This window comes from Arvicola amphibius, chromosome 1 (genome assembly GCF_903992535.2).
Source record: "Arvicola amphibius chromosome 1, mArvAmp1.2, whole genome shotgun sequence".
Lineage (NCBI taxonomy): Eukaryota > Metazoa > Chordata > Mammalia > Rodentia > Cricetidae > Arvicola > Arvicola amphibius.
In genome coordinates this window covers 183,604,347-183,622,375 of record NC_052047.1, presented here as the reverse complement: position 1 = coordinate 183,622,375, position 18,029 = coordinate 183,604,347, and the positions used below count along the sequence as shown (strand labels likewise).

The following is an 18,029-nucleotide window of genomic DNA, read 5'->3' as shown; positions in this document are numbered from 1 at the left end:
CAGGCGCAGCATGGCAATTGCCCCAGTCAGGGTTCAGAGGTCAGAGGTCGGTCGTGTAGAGCTCGCTGCCTTCCGCCTGCTCTCTGTGTGCTGTGCTCGCGTTAGAGCAAACTTCATGAAAACCCGGCTCGTCTGCTGTGGCTTTGGGAGCTCTCTGCCACTGGAGCCCTTCCTTTAGGTTCAGCCTCCTGGTACAGGCTGTCCTTTCTGCTCCTCTTCCACCGTTCCCGTCAACTGTAATCTCCAGACTTTTCTGTTCGACACAGTGGCTTTCCTGTGTGATATCATTGTATATAAATAACTCATTTGTACACATGACTATCATATATTATTAATCTTAGGTGACTCAAATATATTAAGCTCGAAGAGGTAAAATGGTTTTATAAAGCTGAGCCCTGATTAGTGACAGCCCTGAGTCTTGAACTCACAGGCATCCTGGCCTTACACCTCTGCTGCCTTTCCTCCTATCTCAGGCCCCTTCCCTGGCTGCCAGTCTCTCTCTGCCCGGAGAGCCACACCTCTGTCTAGACTGGTTCTTTGGACCAATATTTTGTCTGTTCAGTTATAAGTTATCAAAGACAAGCACTCGTTTCTGTTTGGGTTAATTTCATTTTATGCTCATTTTTAGAAAAACCTCTGTTTCTGGGCTGATACAGTCTCATTGAGTTCAGGCTGGGGGCAAGGGAGATACAACTTTTTTGACCTTGCCTTGGCTTGCATCCTAGTGCTTAAGTACCGCAAAGGTGATGACGACAGCCTCATGGAGAAGATCTCCAGGCTGAACATCCACTCCATCATCAAGAAGTCCAACCGCGTCAGCAGCCACCTGAAGCACCTCACAGGGTTCGCTCCCCAGGTGAGCTCCATGCTTGAGCGTGTCCGGTAGCTCTGCAGGCCCTGGAGACAGCTGCTGGCATGGCTTGGCACCGGAACCTTCTTAGTGTCTCCTTGGTTTTGCCTGTTAATGGAGATAGGGCCCTTCAACTACCAAGCTGCTTATAATGTGCACAGAGGCAAATGAGGAGGCCAGCTGGCCCACATATATTAGCTGTTGTGGTCTTCCTACCTCTAAGATGGTTATAATCTATTCAGAGAACCTGATCCACTGTGCAGACATGTAAGCTAGAAGGGATTTAAAAGATCATCTAGATGAATGCCTTACGTTACGAAGAGGGAAGCGTGAAAGGAGACTGAGCGATTTGAGCCACAGCTTGGCAGTTGCAGTCTCCAGACTTCATCCTGTGCACCAACCATATCTAGATGGTAACGGGAGTGGAAAATACACGGGAGCAGAGACACTCTCTGCATCTCGTCTTTTGTTTATGAACACCGTCGTACACAGGAGATAGGTGGAAGCATGAGTCTTCATCTGAGAGGGAGCAGGGGAGGGGCTGCCAGACTGGAGAAGGGCCTGGTAGACAGAAGTGGTGGTCCCAGGAATGGAGAGGACAGCAGCCCGGCCAGGACACAACAGGGAAGTCAGTTTGGAAGTAGGCAGGTCCACATGTGATCAGAATTCAGTCATAGAGGCAGGTATCCAAACTCACTTTCTTATGAAAGGAAACAGCAAGTATATATATATATTGGTGAAAGATGTTTCTAAGATATTTTTCCAATAAGGTCTATTGAAAGAAAGTCCAGGTTTTCTAAAAGCACTCCTTTTGAACAGCTAAAAGATGAAGTATTTGAAGAGACAGAAAAGAACTTCCGGATGCAGGAGAGATTGATTAAATCTTTTATCCGAGACCTGTCCCTCTACCTCCAGCATATCCGGGTAAGTGTCAGCGTGGCCCCAGTCAGGGTCGCTCTTCCTCCTCTGGCCTGTTCACAGAGCCCTGGTTAATGAAAGCAATCTGTACTGAAATGACCACTCTTCCATGGCCAGTGATTTGTATAGATGTTGTCTTCGTCAGTAAGGTCTTACCATCAGTTTGTGGGGAGCCTTTGCAACAGCCTGAGTTGTTGGCCAACCCCATTGGCCAAGAACTTGATTAGATGTAACCCATACCCAGTACTGAAGCTTCATTTAGTGAAGAGAGATATCTAGTCGGGCTCTGTTGCTTGGCAATTTCATTCAGGTCGCTTTCACTATATGTACATATATAGGAAGCTTCCACTGTATTAGATTTCTATGTGAAATGGCCTCAAATGGCCCTTAATTTTAGCTGTCCCTCCCTCCTTGTTTGATCTTCCTGTTCCGGTTTATCCCTTTGCCCCTCCCCATGCCATCACAGTCTATCCGTAGCTGTCTATTCTATTTCCCCTTCCTGGGAAGATCTGTCCCTACCCCCAATCCCTCACTCTGCACCTAACCTCTGTGGGTTTACTAATCTAACTTAATACCTAACATCCACATATTAGCAAGTGCATACCACATTTGTCTTTCTGGCTCTGGGTTACCTCACTCGGGATGATTTTTTTCTAGTTCCATCCATTTACCTGTGAATGCCATGATTTCATTTGTTAACAGTAGAGTAATATTCCATCGTGTAAATGTACCATGTTTTTTTTAACCCATTTATCCACTGTTGGACATCTGGGTTATTTCCAGTTTCTGACTTATGACTGGATAAGCAATGAACATAGTTGAGCAAATGTCTCTGTTGTAAGATGAAGTATCCTTTGGGTATATGCCCAAGAGTAGTGTAGCTGAATCAATTCCCATCTTTTTATGAACTGCCACACTGATTTCCATAGTGGCTGTGTGATTTTGCACTCCAATGGAGGAATGATCTCCTTGCTTCCCTATTTCTTCTGATTAGTTTTGGTTTGAGGTCTACTTTGTCAGATATTAAAGTGGTCACACCAACTTCTTAGGTCTATTTGCTTGGAACCTTTTCCATTCTTTTACCCTGGGGTGATGTCTGTCTCGATGTTGGGGTGTATTTCTTGGCCGCAGTGGAAGGGTAGGTCCTGTTTTCGAATCCATTCTATTAATTTGTGTCTTTTTGGGGGGTAGTTGAGACCATGGATGTTGAGTTATCAATGAGCAGTGTCTGTTGACTTCTGTTATTTTGTTCTTATGGTGTGGTTTTCCCCCATTTTGATTTGCAGCAGGCCTGGGATTATTTATTCCCTGTGTTTTCTTAGGTGAGGTTAACCTCTTCAGGTTGAAGTTTTCCTTCTAGCACTTTCTGTAGGATTCTATTTGTAGATATTTACTGCTTATGTTTGGTTTTATCTTGGGATGTCTTTCTTTTTCCATCTATTGTGATTGAAAGTTTTATTGCATGTAGAAGCATGGGCTAGGATCTGTGGTTTCTTTGAATTTGTACAACATTTATCCAGCCCCTTCTGGCTTTTAGAATCTCTATTGAGAAGTCAGGTGTTGCTTGGTGGTACAGCCCAAACCTTTAATCCCAGCACCCAGGAGGCAGAGACAGGTGGATCTCTGAGTTCAAGGACAGCTACACAAAGAAACCCTGTCTCGAAAAACCAGGAGAGGTCTGGTGTTATTCTAAATTTTTAAAAAGAGATGTTTATTTATTATGTATATAGTGTTCTGCCAGAAGAGGGCACCAGATCTTGTTATAGATGGTTGTGAGCCACTATGTGATTACTGGGAATTGAACTCAAGATCTCTGGAAGAGCAGCCAGTGCTCTTAACCTCTGAGCCATCTCTCCATCCCCCTGGTGTTATTCTAATAGATCTGCCGTTATAGATTACTTGATCTTTTTTTCTTGAAGTTTTAATGTTCTATCTTTGTTCTGTATATTAGTGTTTTGATTACTATGTTCTGAGGGTAAGTTCTTTTCTCGTCCAGTCTATTTGGTGTTCTGTAAGCTTCTTATATCTTGATAGGCACCTCCTTTAGGTTAGTGAAATTTTCTTTTAGATTCCATTGAAAATATTTTCTGTGTCTTTGACCCAGGTTTCTTCTCCTTCCCCTATTCCTGTTATTCTTAGATTTGATCTTTTCATAGTGTCCCTGATTTCCTGGATGTTTTGTGCATGAAGTCTTAGATTTAACTTTTATTTTTTTTTACTGAGGTATCCATTTCTTCTATCTTGTCTTCAGTGCCTGGGAGCCTCTCTTCCATCTTGTGTACTCTGTTGGTGAGAATTGCCTCCAAGGTTCCTGCTCATGTTCCTAAATTCTTCATTTGCAGATTTTCCTTAATTTGGGTTTTCTTAATTGATTGTATTTCCACATTTAGAGCTTGACTGTTTTGGTTTTATCCTTGCACTGTTTGCTTGTGTTTTCAGAGATTTCTTATTTTCCTCCTTTCCTTCCGAGACAGGGTTTCTCTGGGTAACAGCCCTTGGCTGTCCTGGAACTTGCTTTGTAAATCAGGCTGGCCTCAAACTCAAGAGATCCGACTGCCTTTGCCTCCCAAGTGCTGGGATTAAAGGCATCCACCACCATGCCCGGCTTCCATAGATTTCCTTAAGGGCTTTATTCATTTCCTTTCTAAGGATCTCTGTGGTATTCATAAAAACTATTTTAAGGTCCGTGTCTTGTGCTCCAGGTATGTTACATGTCTCAGGGCCTCCTGCACTAAGGCTGCTGGGCTCTAGTGGGGATATATTTTCCTGGCTGTTTTTACACTGGCATCTAGGCACCTGGATTTGGGATGATCATAATTCCAGGTGCTATTATGTCATCTTGTCTTTTGTTGGTGGGTGTTTTATTCCTTGGTTCCTGATGCTCTCTCTGGTTCTTAGGAGGCTGTGTGTTGCCTGGTAGGAAATGTTTCTGGGATCCTGCTAGTAGGTGTGGCCGCTGGGGGTTCTGGGTACAGTGTGTTCCTAGGTGTTGAGAGCTGATATTTAGGAGTAGAGATGGACTAGGAGGAAGGGCAGTGGGGATCCACAAGAGGGAAGGAAAGTAGGGTGTTCCACCAGGATCTGCTTAATCCCCTGGGAAGGGGGGGGGTGGCCACAGCAGGTGGTCTGCTCCAGAACTGGGGAGGAAACTGGGGGGTTGGATTTGGAGATCTGGAGCCTGCTTGCCTCTGGGGCAGGCTTGGCTGGTAGGTCCCTAGGGAACGCTTGCTGTAGTTGGGGCTGGGATAGGTGATTAAAGGTAGGAGGAATGAATGCAGGAGAGCTGTGGAGGTGTGCTTCAGAGTTTGAGACAGCACTTCATGTAGCCCAGGCTGGTTTCAGCCTTGCTGGGTCTGTGTATTGTGAGATGGTCTTAACTATTTCCTAAGTCGTGTTATTTGTGTGGAGCTGTGTGCACACACACATGTAGGTGTCTGCCAAGGATGCCAGATCCTCTGGAGTTGGAGTTACAGGCAGCTGTGAGCTGCCCCACACAGGTGCTAAGAACTGAACTCCGTCCTCTGGAACTCAGTGTACTCTTGAGCCATGGGGTCATCTCTCCAGCCCTGGCCTTGAACTTCTTCCATCTTCTTAGTATTGGGATTTAGGTGTGAGCCATGATGATTAGCCATCTTGAATTGCAAAGTCGAGCTGTCAGAACCAGGAGAAGCCTAGGGGAACAGAGGAGCTAAATGGCACCAGCTGGCCAGGTGGGCCCCCTCGTTGCTGTTCTCTCTGAAATCTCTTGATTTGTTAGGACACCATGTTTAGGCACTGTAGGGTGTCTGCTATTTCCTCATCATAAGTGAGTATTGTTTCTTTCAAAGAGATTTTTTGCTTTGAAAAAAAATTAATTAAAAAAAAGGGTGAGTGTGGTGGTGTTCTCTCAGCACTGAGGAGGCTGAGACAGGGGGATTGCTGTGGGCTTGATGTCATATGGGTTACAGCACCAGACTCTCAATTTTTTTTTTTTTTCAGCAAAAAAATGACAAAGGTGGGACTGGAGGAATGGCTCAGTAGTTAAGAGCACTGACTGCTCTTCCAGAGGACCCAGGTTCAATTCCCAGCACCCACATGGCAGTTCACAAGTGTCTAACTCCAAGATCTGACACCCTTACGCAGGCGTACACGCAGGCAAAACACCAATGCACGTGTTGTTACGGCAGGACCCATGTGACACTCATACTGTTCGCCTGTTGGTCTGGTCTGGCTTGGACCAGCAGTGCAGGTTAGGAGACAGTGCACGGTCACTCTGTCACTGCTGACAGGTCCTTCCAACAGTAGCACAGGCATGGGGACTTTACGATAGTTTTGTTCCTTCCTCCCTTGAGGTAAAACTCTCATGCAGACCACAGGTTTACACCACCACACCCTATGAACAGTTATTTAAGAAAACAATCACCTTTGACATTAGTCCTCCACTAGAGAAGAATTGAGGAGACTCCTCAATTTATCCTGCTGACGAAGTATAGGCTATTTTTAAATATATAAGCCTCCACATATGTGTATGATTTTAAGAGTGAAATACCTAAAAATGTTATGAACTGTTAATGTGTGAGACACAGACGGTTTTTACTAAGGGGTTTTGTTAACTTTTGAAATACTCATGGAGGTTTTCTGTATTTGGATTTCATCTGCACTAATACAGTAGGTGTTCCCTAAACTTAAACCATCAATCATGTGCCAAGCAGACAACCTAGCTCAGGACTCAGAAACAGTCATGATGGGTTAGGAGCCTCTCCTGTGCAGTTCACTTCTTCAGTGTGTGATAATTGAGCCCCAAACACAACATCTCTCCCTTCTCAAGCTCACATCTGTGGTGTGGACGAGGAGACACCAAGGCTTAGGGAGTCACACCATCTGACAGATGTTTCTGTAGTGATGGGAAGGTTTGGGGGAGAGTGAAAGCCGTCAGGGGAGCCAGAGTCAGTGGGGGAAGCAGAACAGGTTGTCAAGAGGGAGGCTGAAGCAGCTGTCCTCGGGAAGGGGCAGGGAGGCCATTGCTCATTAATTCTCCAGGAATCATCCAGTTCTGAGCTGATTTGTTTACGGTGAATTAAGAAACTCTTGGGTGCCATGGTTTGTCAGCACATAAACTTCAATCGGGACATTACAGAAAAGGTTAGCAAGGCTCCTGCTCGAGGATGACACACAAATTCACAAAGCCTTCCATATAAAAGGAGAAAAGCTGTTCCAGGTCCATTCTGAAGAACTTAGGTTTGCTTCCCAGAACCCACCTCACACGGGCAGCTCACTGTCTGTGACTCCTCTTCTGGGGGGCGTGATGTCCTCTTCTGACCTCCACAGGTGTCCACATGTGCATAGTTTTTTTTTAAATCTTTTTGTTTGATTTTGTTTTGTTCAAGGCAGGGTTTCTCTGTGTAGCCTTGGTTACTCTGTAGACCAGGCTAGACTTGAACTCAGAGATCCATCTGCCTCCCAAGTCCTAGGATTAAGGGTGTGCGCCGTCACTGCCCTGCTCTTTTAACAAACAAAGACCAAGACCTTTCTCCAACTGAGGTACAGAAAGATGCTAAGCTGATAAATCCACCAGTTTTCTGTACCCATAGTTCTCTTCTCTGCACCCCATCCATCCTTTATAAAGGCATGTGTATTTCAGGAATCTGCGTGTGTGAAGGTGGTGGCAGCCATGAGCATGTGGGATCTGTGTATGGAGAGGGGACACCATGACCTGGAGCAGTTCGAGAAGGTGCACCGATGCATCAGCGACCAGCTCTTCACGCGCTTTGTGAGTACCTGTCCAGCCCCGTTTCCAGGCTTGGCTTCCTTTCCAGAGCCCTCTCAAAAGGCAGCTCACACCAAAGTCCCTTCCAGAGGCCTGAGCCACAAGCTTTAGTGTCTGCATCAGAGTTTGAGATAGAATGTGACCAGCCTGGGACAGCAGGGCCTGGGGTTCCCCCATAACTTACGTTCTTTATTTCAGAGGACAATCTAGGGCGAAAAGCTAGGAAATGTAATCTGGCAGAGTCACTGATCTCAAAATTATTACTCAATATTTCTTTTCCAGTTAAAATATCATCAGTAAATGACTCCATAGAGAAAGTGCTACAGAGGCAGATTGCTTTAAGAACTTCCGAAGAGAAGTGGGGGCCATTGCCAGTAGAGTGTGTGGCTTTGTTAGAGCCTTCTGCCGGGAGGAAGGCTAAAGCAGGAGGGTGGGCATGCACACCAGGAAACTTCCAGGGGCTCCCGCAGGAAATTCTTTTAATAGTATGCCACTAGGCTGGGACAGCTCAACTCCCAAAGAGCATGAGAACCCAAGCTCTTGTTTTGTTTTTGGTTTGTTTGGTTGGTTTTGGTTTTTTAAGACAGGGTTTTTCTGTGTAGCCCTGGAACTCACATGTAGACCAGGCTGGCCTTGAACTCAGACATCTGCCTGCCTCTGCCTCCTGCGTGCTGGGGTTAAAGGTGTGTACCACCATGCCTGGCCTGAGGACCCAAATTCTATCTCTGGTACACTTGTTAAAAAAGAGCCGGTGTGGTGGCACACTCTTGTTTGTTTTGGTTTTTGAGACAGGGTTTCTCTGTAGAGGTTTGGATAGCTTTGGAGCCTGTTCTGGATCTAGAACTTGTAGACCAGGCTGGCCTCAAACTCAGAGATCCACCTGCCTCTGCCTCCCAAGTGCTGATATTAAAGGTGTATGTCACCACCGCCTGGCACACTCTTGTAATCTCAGCACTGAGGAGGCAGGGACAGACAGCTGGCTCACTGTCCAACCGTCCAAGCTTACTTGGTATATTTCAGGATGGCAAGATCCTTTCTCAAAAGGAAGGTAAATGGCCTCTGAAGCATGACACCAAGGGTGCCCTTGGGTGTCTGCACATACGTGTTCGTGTACACATGCAGATAATACACTACTGAGTGCTTACATATATTTTTATGTGTTTAACAGCTACTCTCAATGTCTGTCTGTCTAAAGGAATAAGAGGAAAATCCTCTGAAAAGTAAAAGTGGGCATGGCCACACAGTAATGACTGGAAACTGAGCAAGAGGACACATCCCAGACTTAAGGATTATCTGCAGTTAAAATCAAGCTGTGTAGACAAGTGCGTGGCATAGGGTGGCCACACAGACTAGTCACACATCATACTGGAGTGCACGTTCGTATTCATGAGCTAAGAAGCTAGAGGGGGTGGAGGCAAAGGCCTATTATGAGAATTACAGAGAGAAGCACAGTAGGGCGTGGCTATGGGTCTACACAGGGTCACTTTAGAGCAAAGAGGGGCATAAGGCATGACCAATTAACCTTAAAAGTACTTTGGAGACAAAAATGAGGTTCTGACCAGCAACCTGCCTTTGTCCCCACAGAAGGAGAGGACTGAGCGGCTTGTCATCAGCCCCTTGAACCAGCTGCTGAGCATGTTCACGGGGCCCCACAAGCTGGTGCAGAAGCGCTTTGACAAGCTTCTGGACTTCTACAACTGCACGGAGCGTGCGGAGAAGCTCAAGGACAAGAAGACTCTGGAGGAGCTGCAGTCGGCCCGCAACAACTACGAAGCCCTGAACGCCCAGCTGCTGGACGAGCTGCCCAAATTCCAGCAGTACGCCCAGAGCCTCTTTACCAACTGCATCCACGGCTACGCCGAAGCCCACTGTGACTTCGTGCAGCAGGCACTGGAGCAGCTGCAGCCCCTGCTGTCGGTGCGTCCTTCCCTCTGCTAGGGCCGCGTTCTCTCTGAAACATAGTTGGTGCTTTCTAGAATTCTTGGTAGGGTCATTTGGTCTTGCCATCAGGGACTGTTGGTCCATTCTTGGTATCTTGAAGCCTGAGGCTGTTCAAACATCTCTTTCCATCTTGAGCCATTTTTAGCTCGCAGGCAGTGACAGAGTCCTTGTCTCTTGCATTGACTGCCATTTTGGCGCCTAATTCAGCCAACTGCAGCTGACCGTAGTGTGTGCAGTTGGCTCTGAAGACTGTCCCAGGGATCTTTCATCTGTGTTCTCTTTCTTGTCTTGACTCCCGATGGTCTGCAGTCACTGAGAGCCACTGACCGAGAAGGCAACTTGATCGCCATCTTCCACGAGGAGCACAGCCGGGCCCTCCAGCAGCTTCAGGTCTTCACCTTCTTCCCCGAGTCCCTCCCTGCTCCCAGGAAGCCCTTTGAGAGGAAAACCACAGACCGCCAGTCATCCCGGAAGCCCCTTCTTGGCATGGTGAGTAGGTACCACCCAGTGTGACGTCCAGTGCTGACGAACACACTGGGCACCTGAGCATGTCACTTAGCTTCATCATCTCTAACCCAGATGGTAGTTGATAATAACCAGCCCTGCACCACATGGCAATCACCAGATTTAACTAAGTTAACGTGTGGAGTTGCCCAGCGCATGAGCACTGTGCAGATATTATTAATATCGAAGACCTATTGTGCTTCTGCGTGTGGACAGCTTAGTGGGAGTTTTGACTTTTCATAATAAATGGAGAATAAGAGGCTATTGGGCCTGTTCCATCCCAGGCTGTTTCCCGAGCATCACTGATGTGGCTCTGGTACCCGACTGGGACCACCTGGAGTCTTGATGTGAACTCCAAGTTGTCTTCTGGAATCATCCTTAGATCTTAGTAAAGCATTGATACATGGATGAGTTCATTAAGGGAATGAGTTAGAGATTTATTCAGGCATATTTTTGACCATGTATTAGGAAAGTTAGCACAACCAAACTATTAATGACTTTTTCACCTAGAGTGGCACTGTGGTTTTTAACAGTTCTTTCCTATTTTAAATCTGGGGGTAAGATATTCAAGATCATGTGGGTGCCTAGCCAGAAGGACCAACCAATGATCTTCCTTCCATAGACATTTGTTCCATAGACTCCCACAGGCAGTTACTTTACAGGGGAGAATTGGATTTATTATTACCTTTAGCTTTTCATTTTTAAGATTTTTATTTTAAATTATGTGTATATGTATATAGGTGCCTAGAGTCCAGAAGAGGGTGTGGGATTCTCTGGAGCTGCCATTACAGATGGTTATGAGCACTCTGACATGGGTGCTAGGGTTCTGCAAGAATTAAATTAATTAAATTTAATTAAAGTAATTTAATACTCATTATTTAGGTTTATCTAGCAATGTGATATAAGACCTAGTGATACAAAATAAATTTTATTTATTTTGATAGTAGCAGTTGTACCACGGCCTTGCGTGTACTCTGCAGTTGTACCATGGCCTTGCAAGTGCTCAGAATGTGCTGTAGTTATACCATGGCCTTGTGTGTGCTCAGAGTGTGCTCTGCAGTTGGGCTGCGCCCTCCCTAGCCCCAGTATTGGATCATTTAGCACTTTAGTCAAATTTGTTTATTTTCTATTTTTGCATAAAATAAGGGTGTCAGCTTGCCTCATGCCTTCAGAGACATCAAAACGCTGCCTAAAGGACCACAGTTTTTACCTAACGCAGCCTGACCTGGTTGTGAAAATGTCTTTTGTAGGTAGTTGAGTGGCTGAGGGCTGTGCCTCACTCCTGAGATGGTAGATGAGATTAAATATGAGGCTAAGGTGATGGCGGGGTTCTTACCGTCCTGTGCTGGGGGACAACCATTTTCTTACGGTCCCATGATAGGGACACAGTGGGGTTCTTACGGTCCCATGCTAGGAAGACGGCGGGGTTCCCACTGATCCTATGCTAGTGTGACAGCGTGGTTCTTACTGGTCTTGTTCCTCAGCCGAGCTACATGCTGCAGTCAGAAGAGCTGCGGGCCTCCCTGCTGGCAAGGTACCCCCCTGAAAAGCTCTTCCAGGTGGAACGGAACTTCAATGCTGCTCAGGACTTGGATGTCTCCCTTTTGGAAGGCGACCTGGTGGGTGTGATAAAAAAGAAAGATCCCATGGGCAGTCAGAACCGCTGGCTCATCGACAATGGAGGTGAGGACTCCAGGCTCTGGGTAAACGTGACCAAATGAGGACGAAGACGTGCGAGCCTTTGGTTAAGGGGGCATGATCATAGAACTGTCCTGGTTTCTAGAGAGTGCAGCACCCAGGTTGATAGTGAAGCCACATGCTTCGGACTGCATTTGTTTTGACAACTTTCAGAGAAGATTCTGTTATTTATTTATCCTGAAACTGTTGCCGTGGTTTTTTTTTCTAAGTCACCAAGGCAGCTGCCCTCTGAATCTGTAAACTGTGTATGAATTAAAAACCTGTGGTTTTGTTAGCTGTCCCTGTAATAATGTTACTTCATGGCTGTTTAGTGAGGGACATGAAAACAAACACTTCACAGCTTTCTTCTTTTGGAGGAAGATTATAGACTTTAGTATAATCCCTTTTCCCACAATCCCTAAATCCACAACCCCCAAATTTAGACCACCAGGGCTCTTTCAGAACCTGCTTGTCAAACCTGCACAGAGCGGCAGGGCAGGGCAGGGCTTACGTCATCACTAGCCTTTTCGGCAGGAACCCTTGTCTGTGCTGTGGACGGTGGTGAAACAGGTAAATATTTGACATTCCTCAAACCAAAAAACTTATGAGTTCCAAAGCTCCTGGCCTAAGTATTCTAAGTAGAGTTTGGGGAGTATAGGCCAATTTTAGCATTTTGGGGGTTTCTTTAAAAGCTTCTTGTGGGCTGGGGAGGTTGATGAAGAGCCCTCCAGGTCAGTGGTTTAGAGTTCAGACTCCAGAATCTATGGGAAAAGCTAGAAGACATACCTCATACTATATCCAAAGACATCCTGCCACGTTGGGGACCCGGCCAGGATCGTCCCTCAGCTCTAGAAACCTGGAATTCCTTCCTGAGCAGAGTCCTGGGACAGAAACAAAGAAAAATTGTGATAAGATTAAAATACCAGCATTTAATAAGAAAGAAACCGTAAGGGAGACATTCTTTGGGCATTGAGTTGCATGCCCAGGGTCTGTGCTCCTCGGATTTCTTTCTTATGAGAAACATCTGTGTTTGAAATGTGTGGCCCAGAGCCCTCCGTCGTCATCATAGACATTTTGTTGAGGTGCACAGGCTAGACACCACCGTGTCATCATAGACATTTTGTTGAGGTGCACAGGCTAGACACCACCCAGTGCTTGACCCGAGAGTCAGCGTCCTGTGTTATAGTACTCATGGCAGTCCACGGCTCTCCATGACCCTAAGATGGTTCTGGTATATGGAGAGGGCGGGAGCAGATGGCCTTCCTGAGGGACTCAGCACAAGGACAACCTTGAGATCTGTTTTTGACATGGTGTGTTTGAATTTAAGCTTACCCGAGTCTTCTCTTGTGTGGTCTGGGCATCCTGTTACATTGTCTTTTGTGCCTGTTGCCAAACGTGATACTTTTGTTTCCTTTTTTGGCCCTGTTATTTTGCAACAAGGTCTCACCTTGTGGCAAGGCTATCCTTGAACTTGGAGTAATCTTTCAGTTTCAGGCTCCTGAGTGCTGAGGTCACAAGTAAGAGCCGCCAAATTTTGGTGTTTCATTAATTTTTAAACAAACATGATTTGTTGTGTGTTTTTCACCAGCCTGTTAATTGCCCACAGACATCCTTGTCATTTTCATGTTGTGCGGCTATAATAATGACCTGGAAGGCAGCCACGGGTATGTGGCATTTTCTGGCTTTGGCTATTGCAAGCCATCACATCACTAAGCACTTGGTTTTTGCCTTCCTTGATCTAACTTTTTTTTATGAGTATGGTGATTTGGCTTCATGTGTGTCGATGCACCACATTTGTGCCTGAAGGTAGTATTGAATCCTGTAACTGGACTTTATGAATAGTTGTCAGTGCCTTGTGGATACTGGGAATCAAACCCAGGCCTCTGGAAGAGCAACTGGTGTTCTTAACTGCCCAGCCATCACTGCAACCCCATTGACTTAACTTTAAATTATACAGATACATGTGTACACACACGCGCACGTGCACACATACACACTCACTCACTCTTGCTCCAGCTTTAGCTGCTGTTCTTTCTTTCCTTCTGCAGTCACCAAAGGTTTTGTGTACAGCTCCTTCCTGAAGCCCTACAATCCTCGGCGCAGCCATTCGGACGCCTCCGTGGGCAGCCACTCATCCACAGAGTCAGAGCAGAGCAGCTCCTCGCCCAGGGTCCAGCGGCAGAACAGCAACAGTGCCTTGACCTTCAACTCCAACATGACTGTGTCCTTCACCTCAGGGCTTTCCCCAAAGCAGCCCCAGGACGCCTCTTCACTGAAGGAATGTGACCAAGGAACTCTCAGTATATCCTTGAATACCGAGAGTGCAGAAACTGGGCCTTCCAGGTGCTTTTCGGACCCAGACTCTACCTGCCAGCTTAAGTCAGGGGACTCTACAGATGGTGCCAGAGACATAAGCCAACCTGTTTCAACCCTGAGGGGCTGCCAGCGAAGTGCCAGGCATCCAGAGGTGGTCGGTTACTCTGTACCAGGACGAAATGAACAAGGTAATAATTCAATAAAAGGAAGTGCAAGAGCCTATCTGAATCAAGACAGGAACGCAAGAGCCTATACGACTTCAGAAGACAGGAACGCAAGAGCCTACCAGACTTCAGAAGACAGGAACACAAGAGCCTACCAGACTTCAGAAGACAGGAACGCAAGAGCCTATCCGACTCCAGAAGACAGGAGCAGAGGTCTCGGAAGCAGTGAGACGGAAGGCAACCAGGTATGCACACCCCACCCCTGTGTGGCTCCCCAACAGGGGCAGATGTGGAGCAAGTACAGGAGAAAGCCAGGCAGGGGCTGTAACCCTATCCTGTCCTAGGGAGCAGCCCCCCTCTCCTGCACAGAGCACCCACTTCCACAGACACTTCCAGGCCATCCCCAGGGCCCTTCTGCTTTGTCACTGGATGCCAAGATAAAATCTGTTTTTCCTCTTCAAACCTGTGCATTTGTCCAGTGTAGGGGCTGCTATTTAACCTGCCCACCCAGGCTTTTGTCCTAGCTCTAGCTTTATTCCCAGAATTTAGAAATGAAAGTCAGTGCTGTTTCCACTTTTCTTGTTTTTGCATGGCCTGCTCCTGTCTCATGAGCCAGGCGTCCCCTTTCTCCCACACATTTTGGTCCCCCCCCAGAGTCGAGGCTGCGCCCGTGTGCCGAGGGTCACACAGCAGTGGGTTTCCTGGTTAGTCTTAGATGTGTTATGTTGCCGAGGCTGGAGTCTAGATTCCAAAAGCCAGTTCTCATCTCCAGTTCGGCTTTCATGTCCCTGGTGAGTGTGACACTTGCTCACTTCAACCTGGCGGTTCCCTCTGCTGACAGCCTAGGGCGGGTTTCCCAGTTCAGGACCTGAGTGGACAGCATCTTCTGACTTAATGACAGGGGGCTCAGTTCTAGCCTCATCAACTCTTGAGCCTGGGCTGTCCTGAAACTATGGCCCTTGTGACCTCATGGCTTCTCCCATCACTGAGTCTTCTCCTCCCTCATGCTGTGCCCTCTGTCCTCCTGACGGCACCTACTATTGTTAGATATTTTACTCTTTTGACTTTTGGGGGGTTCACCACCCGGCTCCTAAATAAATCATACAGAGACTTTCTTATTTATGAATACCCAGCCTTAGCTTGGCTTATTTCTTGCCTCTGGACTTTCCCTTTTCTTCTGTATATCTTCCTTTCACTCTTACTCACCGGCTGGCTGCGGCTGCGCCTGAGGTCCTCCTCCCCTTCTCTTTTCCTCGTTTCTCCTAGTCATACTCTGCCTGCCAGCCCCGCCAGGTGTTTTAGACAAAGAATCACAGCTTCACAGAGTTAAACAAATGCAGCATAAACAAAAGCAACACACCTTAAAATATTCCCTAACACTCTACAGATTGTTCTTTCTTGCTTTGAGATTAATCATGAGTTATTACTTTAGTTTGGCTTGGGGTTTGTTTTGCTTTCCTGATCTGGGAATGGAGCCCACCCCGGGTTTGGGGCAGGCTAAGTCTGTGCTCTGAGCTCTTAGCCTAATGGAGACTTTCTAGTGAAATATAGAATTGGGGTAGACGGTCCCCTTGCAGCTCACCATCTTCCATATTGACCAAGGTTTCTGCTGTTCTTTAAGGCTGTTCTGAAACAGTAAAACGGTCTGCATTTTTTGAGAGGCTTTTGGTTGTGAGACGGAGTCTCACCAGGTAGCCTAGTCTGGCTTGTAGTTGGTGGCACGCCCCTTGCCTCCGCCTGTTCATTATGGATTTCTCCAATCATATGCAGTGATTTAAACTGTAAATCAGATTAGAAATTCACCTTCAGCCCAGCAGTGGAGGCACACATCTTTAATACCAGCTCGGGAGGTGGATCTCTGAGTTGAGGCCAACCTGCTCTACAGAGAGTGTTTCAGGACAGCCAGGGGTACACAGAGGAACCCTGTCTTGAAAAAAACAAAAAGATTAAAAAGGGGGGGGGGAGGAAGGAAGTAATTCCACTTCCAGGCCCACAGGTAGACACTGCCCTCACAGCATTGCTGCAGCAGGTTCCTAACCCCCTCTCTTTCCTTCACATAGGTCTATTTTGCCGTCTACACCTTCAAGGCACGAAACCCAAATGAACTGAGTGTGTCGGCCAATCAGAGACTCAAGATCCTTGAGTTTAAAGATGTCACAGGCAATACAGAGTGGTGGTTGGCTGAAGTTAATGGGAAGAAGGGCTATGTCCCTTCCAATTATATCCGGAAAACTGAGTACACCTGAGCCCAGGTTGCCCCCACCCTCCCTTGCTGCCACTTTCAGCCCACTGAAAGGATCTGAGGGCCCCAGGCACCCGCTCCTGAGCGCAGGCCCCACCACACTGCCTATCCATAACTGGAGTGCAAGCTAAGCTTTGTTCTCGATTGGGTTGTGCACCGTGATGCTCGCTAGAATTTGAAGTGGACCCCAGTGCTTGTCAGTGATTCCCTGACCACAAGCAGCAGCCAAGTGCTGGTGTTGGCTTTGGGAAATGAGAAGCTTCCAATCAGAAAAGCAGTATTGGATGCAGGAAGCTTGTGCAACGGTTTTTGCAGCCTCTATGGTTGACTGAGCAGTCAGCTGAGAGGAAGAAGAGCATGCTGGGAGAACCCCACCACCATGCCTCTGTGCATAGTAAAGGTTTTATCAAGATCATATTAAACCTGTGCATCAAAGTGACTGAGACACCCCCAGTACCTGACACCCCATCTCTCTGACGTGCTCCCCATTCCTAGTTCATGAAATGCGAACCTATTCTTTCTTGCTGCTCCTCTGTTAGGTGTTTACAGTCCTTTCCTTTTGACCTTGTGTCTGGAGGGTTCTCTTGCCTTGTCAGACATGGTCATCTGCCTCCTCCTCATACTCACCGACCTTATATAGTCTGTGTGATGTCACCTAACCTTTCTCCCTGTACGCAATAACTGAGACTTTCCTAGACTACCCTGAGGCCAGCACTCCAGCTGGCCCCTGAAGTATTCACTCTGCAGTAATCTCCAGCCGGTTGAGCTTGGAGGAAGCCTTTGTCTTCCACCCGAGCACTCTGCTGCCATCTTGTGGCGTCCGCACATGCTCACAACAGTCGTGGCTTATTTGAAGCAGGTAGAATCAGTGGCCACAAAAGCAGCTTGTCTCAGACTTGGAAACAGGTTTTTCTTTCTCACCAACTGCCATACTTCAGAATCAATATTCAAAGCCAAACAGATGCAAAAGTGCCTAATGAGACCTCACGCCCAAGGCTGGAAGGTGTGTGCTAAACCTCATGTGAAGAAATGGCCTGAGGCTTGTCTCAGCGGGCTCTCAGACTCCAGCTGAGCCCTCTTGGACCAGCCTTCCAGCCACTGCTCCTCCAGCTGCACATTTGGCCTTAAAATCCCGGTGAATCGGGATGTGCCTGTGGACACCCCAGCCACAGCTTCTGCTCCATTGGTCGGGGCCTCTTATGAAGTGTTTATATTTAGAGATGTTTATATTTAAGTAGCTATTTTATAAATAAAAGTATTTCTATTGGCCATAAGTGTTTTCTTCATCTTGATTCTGAGTTTTTTTTTCTTCCTTGCCCAGCTGAGTCACAAGGGACCCTGTTTTCTTTCAGTACTAATATAGCAGTGTTTCTCTTTTTTTCTTATTTTTAAAGATTTTTTTTATGTACATTAGGGTTTTGCCTGCATGTATAACTGTGTGGTGGTGCCAGATTCCCAGGAACTGGAGTGACAGTTATGAGCTGCCATGTGGTTGCTGGGAATTGAACCCGATCCCTTGGAAGAGCAGCCAGTGCTCTCAACTGCTGAGCCATCTCTCCAGCCCCTATAGCAGTGTTTCTCAACCCATGGGTCATGACCTCATTGGGGATTAGATATCTTGTATATCAGATATGTATTTATATTATGATTTATAACACTCACAAATTATAG

At 46.8% G+C, this 18,029-nt stretch overlaps 1 protein-coding gene and 1 non-coding gene across 4 annotated transcripts in view; both read left to right on the top strand.

Moving 5' to 3' along the window:
• LOC119808087 (dynamin binding protein) overlaps positions 1-17,627 on the top strand; it is a 98,337-nt gene extending 80,710 nt beyond the window's left edge. For all 3 annotated transcript variants that reach the window (XM_038320424.2, XM_038320433.2, XM_038320440.2), the window contains 8 exons: positions 726-856; positions 1,670-1,774; positions 7,389-7,517; positions 9,099-9,431; positions 9,765-9,944; positions 11,444-11,642; positions 13,685-14,361; positions 16,177-17,627. In XM_038320424.2, the coding sequence (XP_038176352.1) occupies positions 726-856; positions 1,670-1,774; positions 7,389-7,517; positions 9,099-9,431; positions 9,765-9,944; positions 11,444-11,642; positions 13,685-14,361; positions 16,177-16,362 (1,940 nt within the window). In that variant the 3' untranslated portion in view covers positions 16,363-17,627. The remainder of the gene's footprint in view (positions 1-725; positions 857-1,669; positions 1,775-7,388; positions 7,518-9,098; positions 9,432-9,764; positions 9,945-11,443; positions 11,643-13,684; positions 14,362-16,176) is intronic.
• Positions 6,840-6,947, top strand: LOC119806042. Its single transcript, XR_005284090.1, has one exon. It is a non-coding gene; the product is annotated as a U6 spliceosomal RNA (small nuclear RNA).
• Positions 17,628-18,029: the final 402 nt, after the last annotated feature.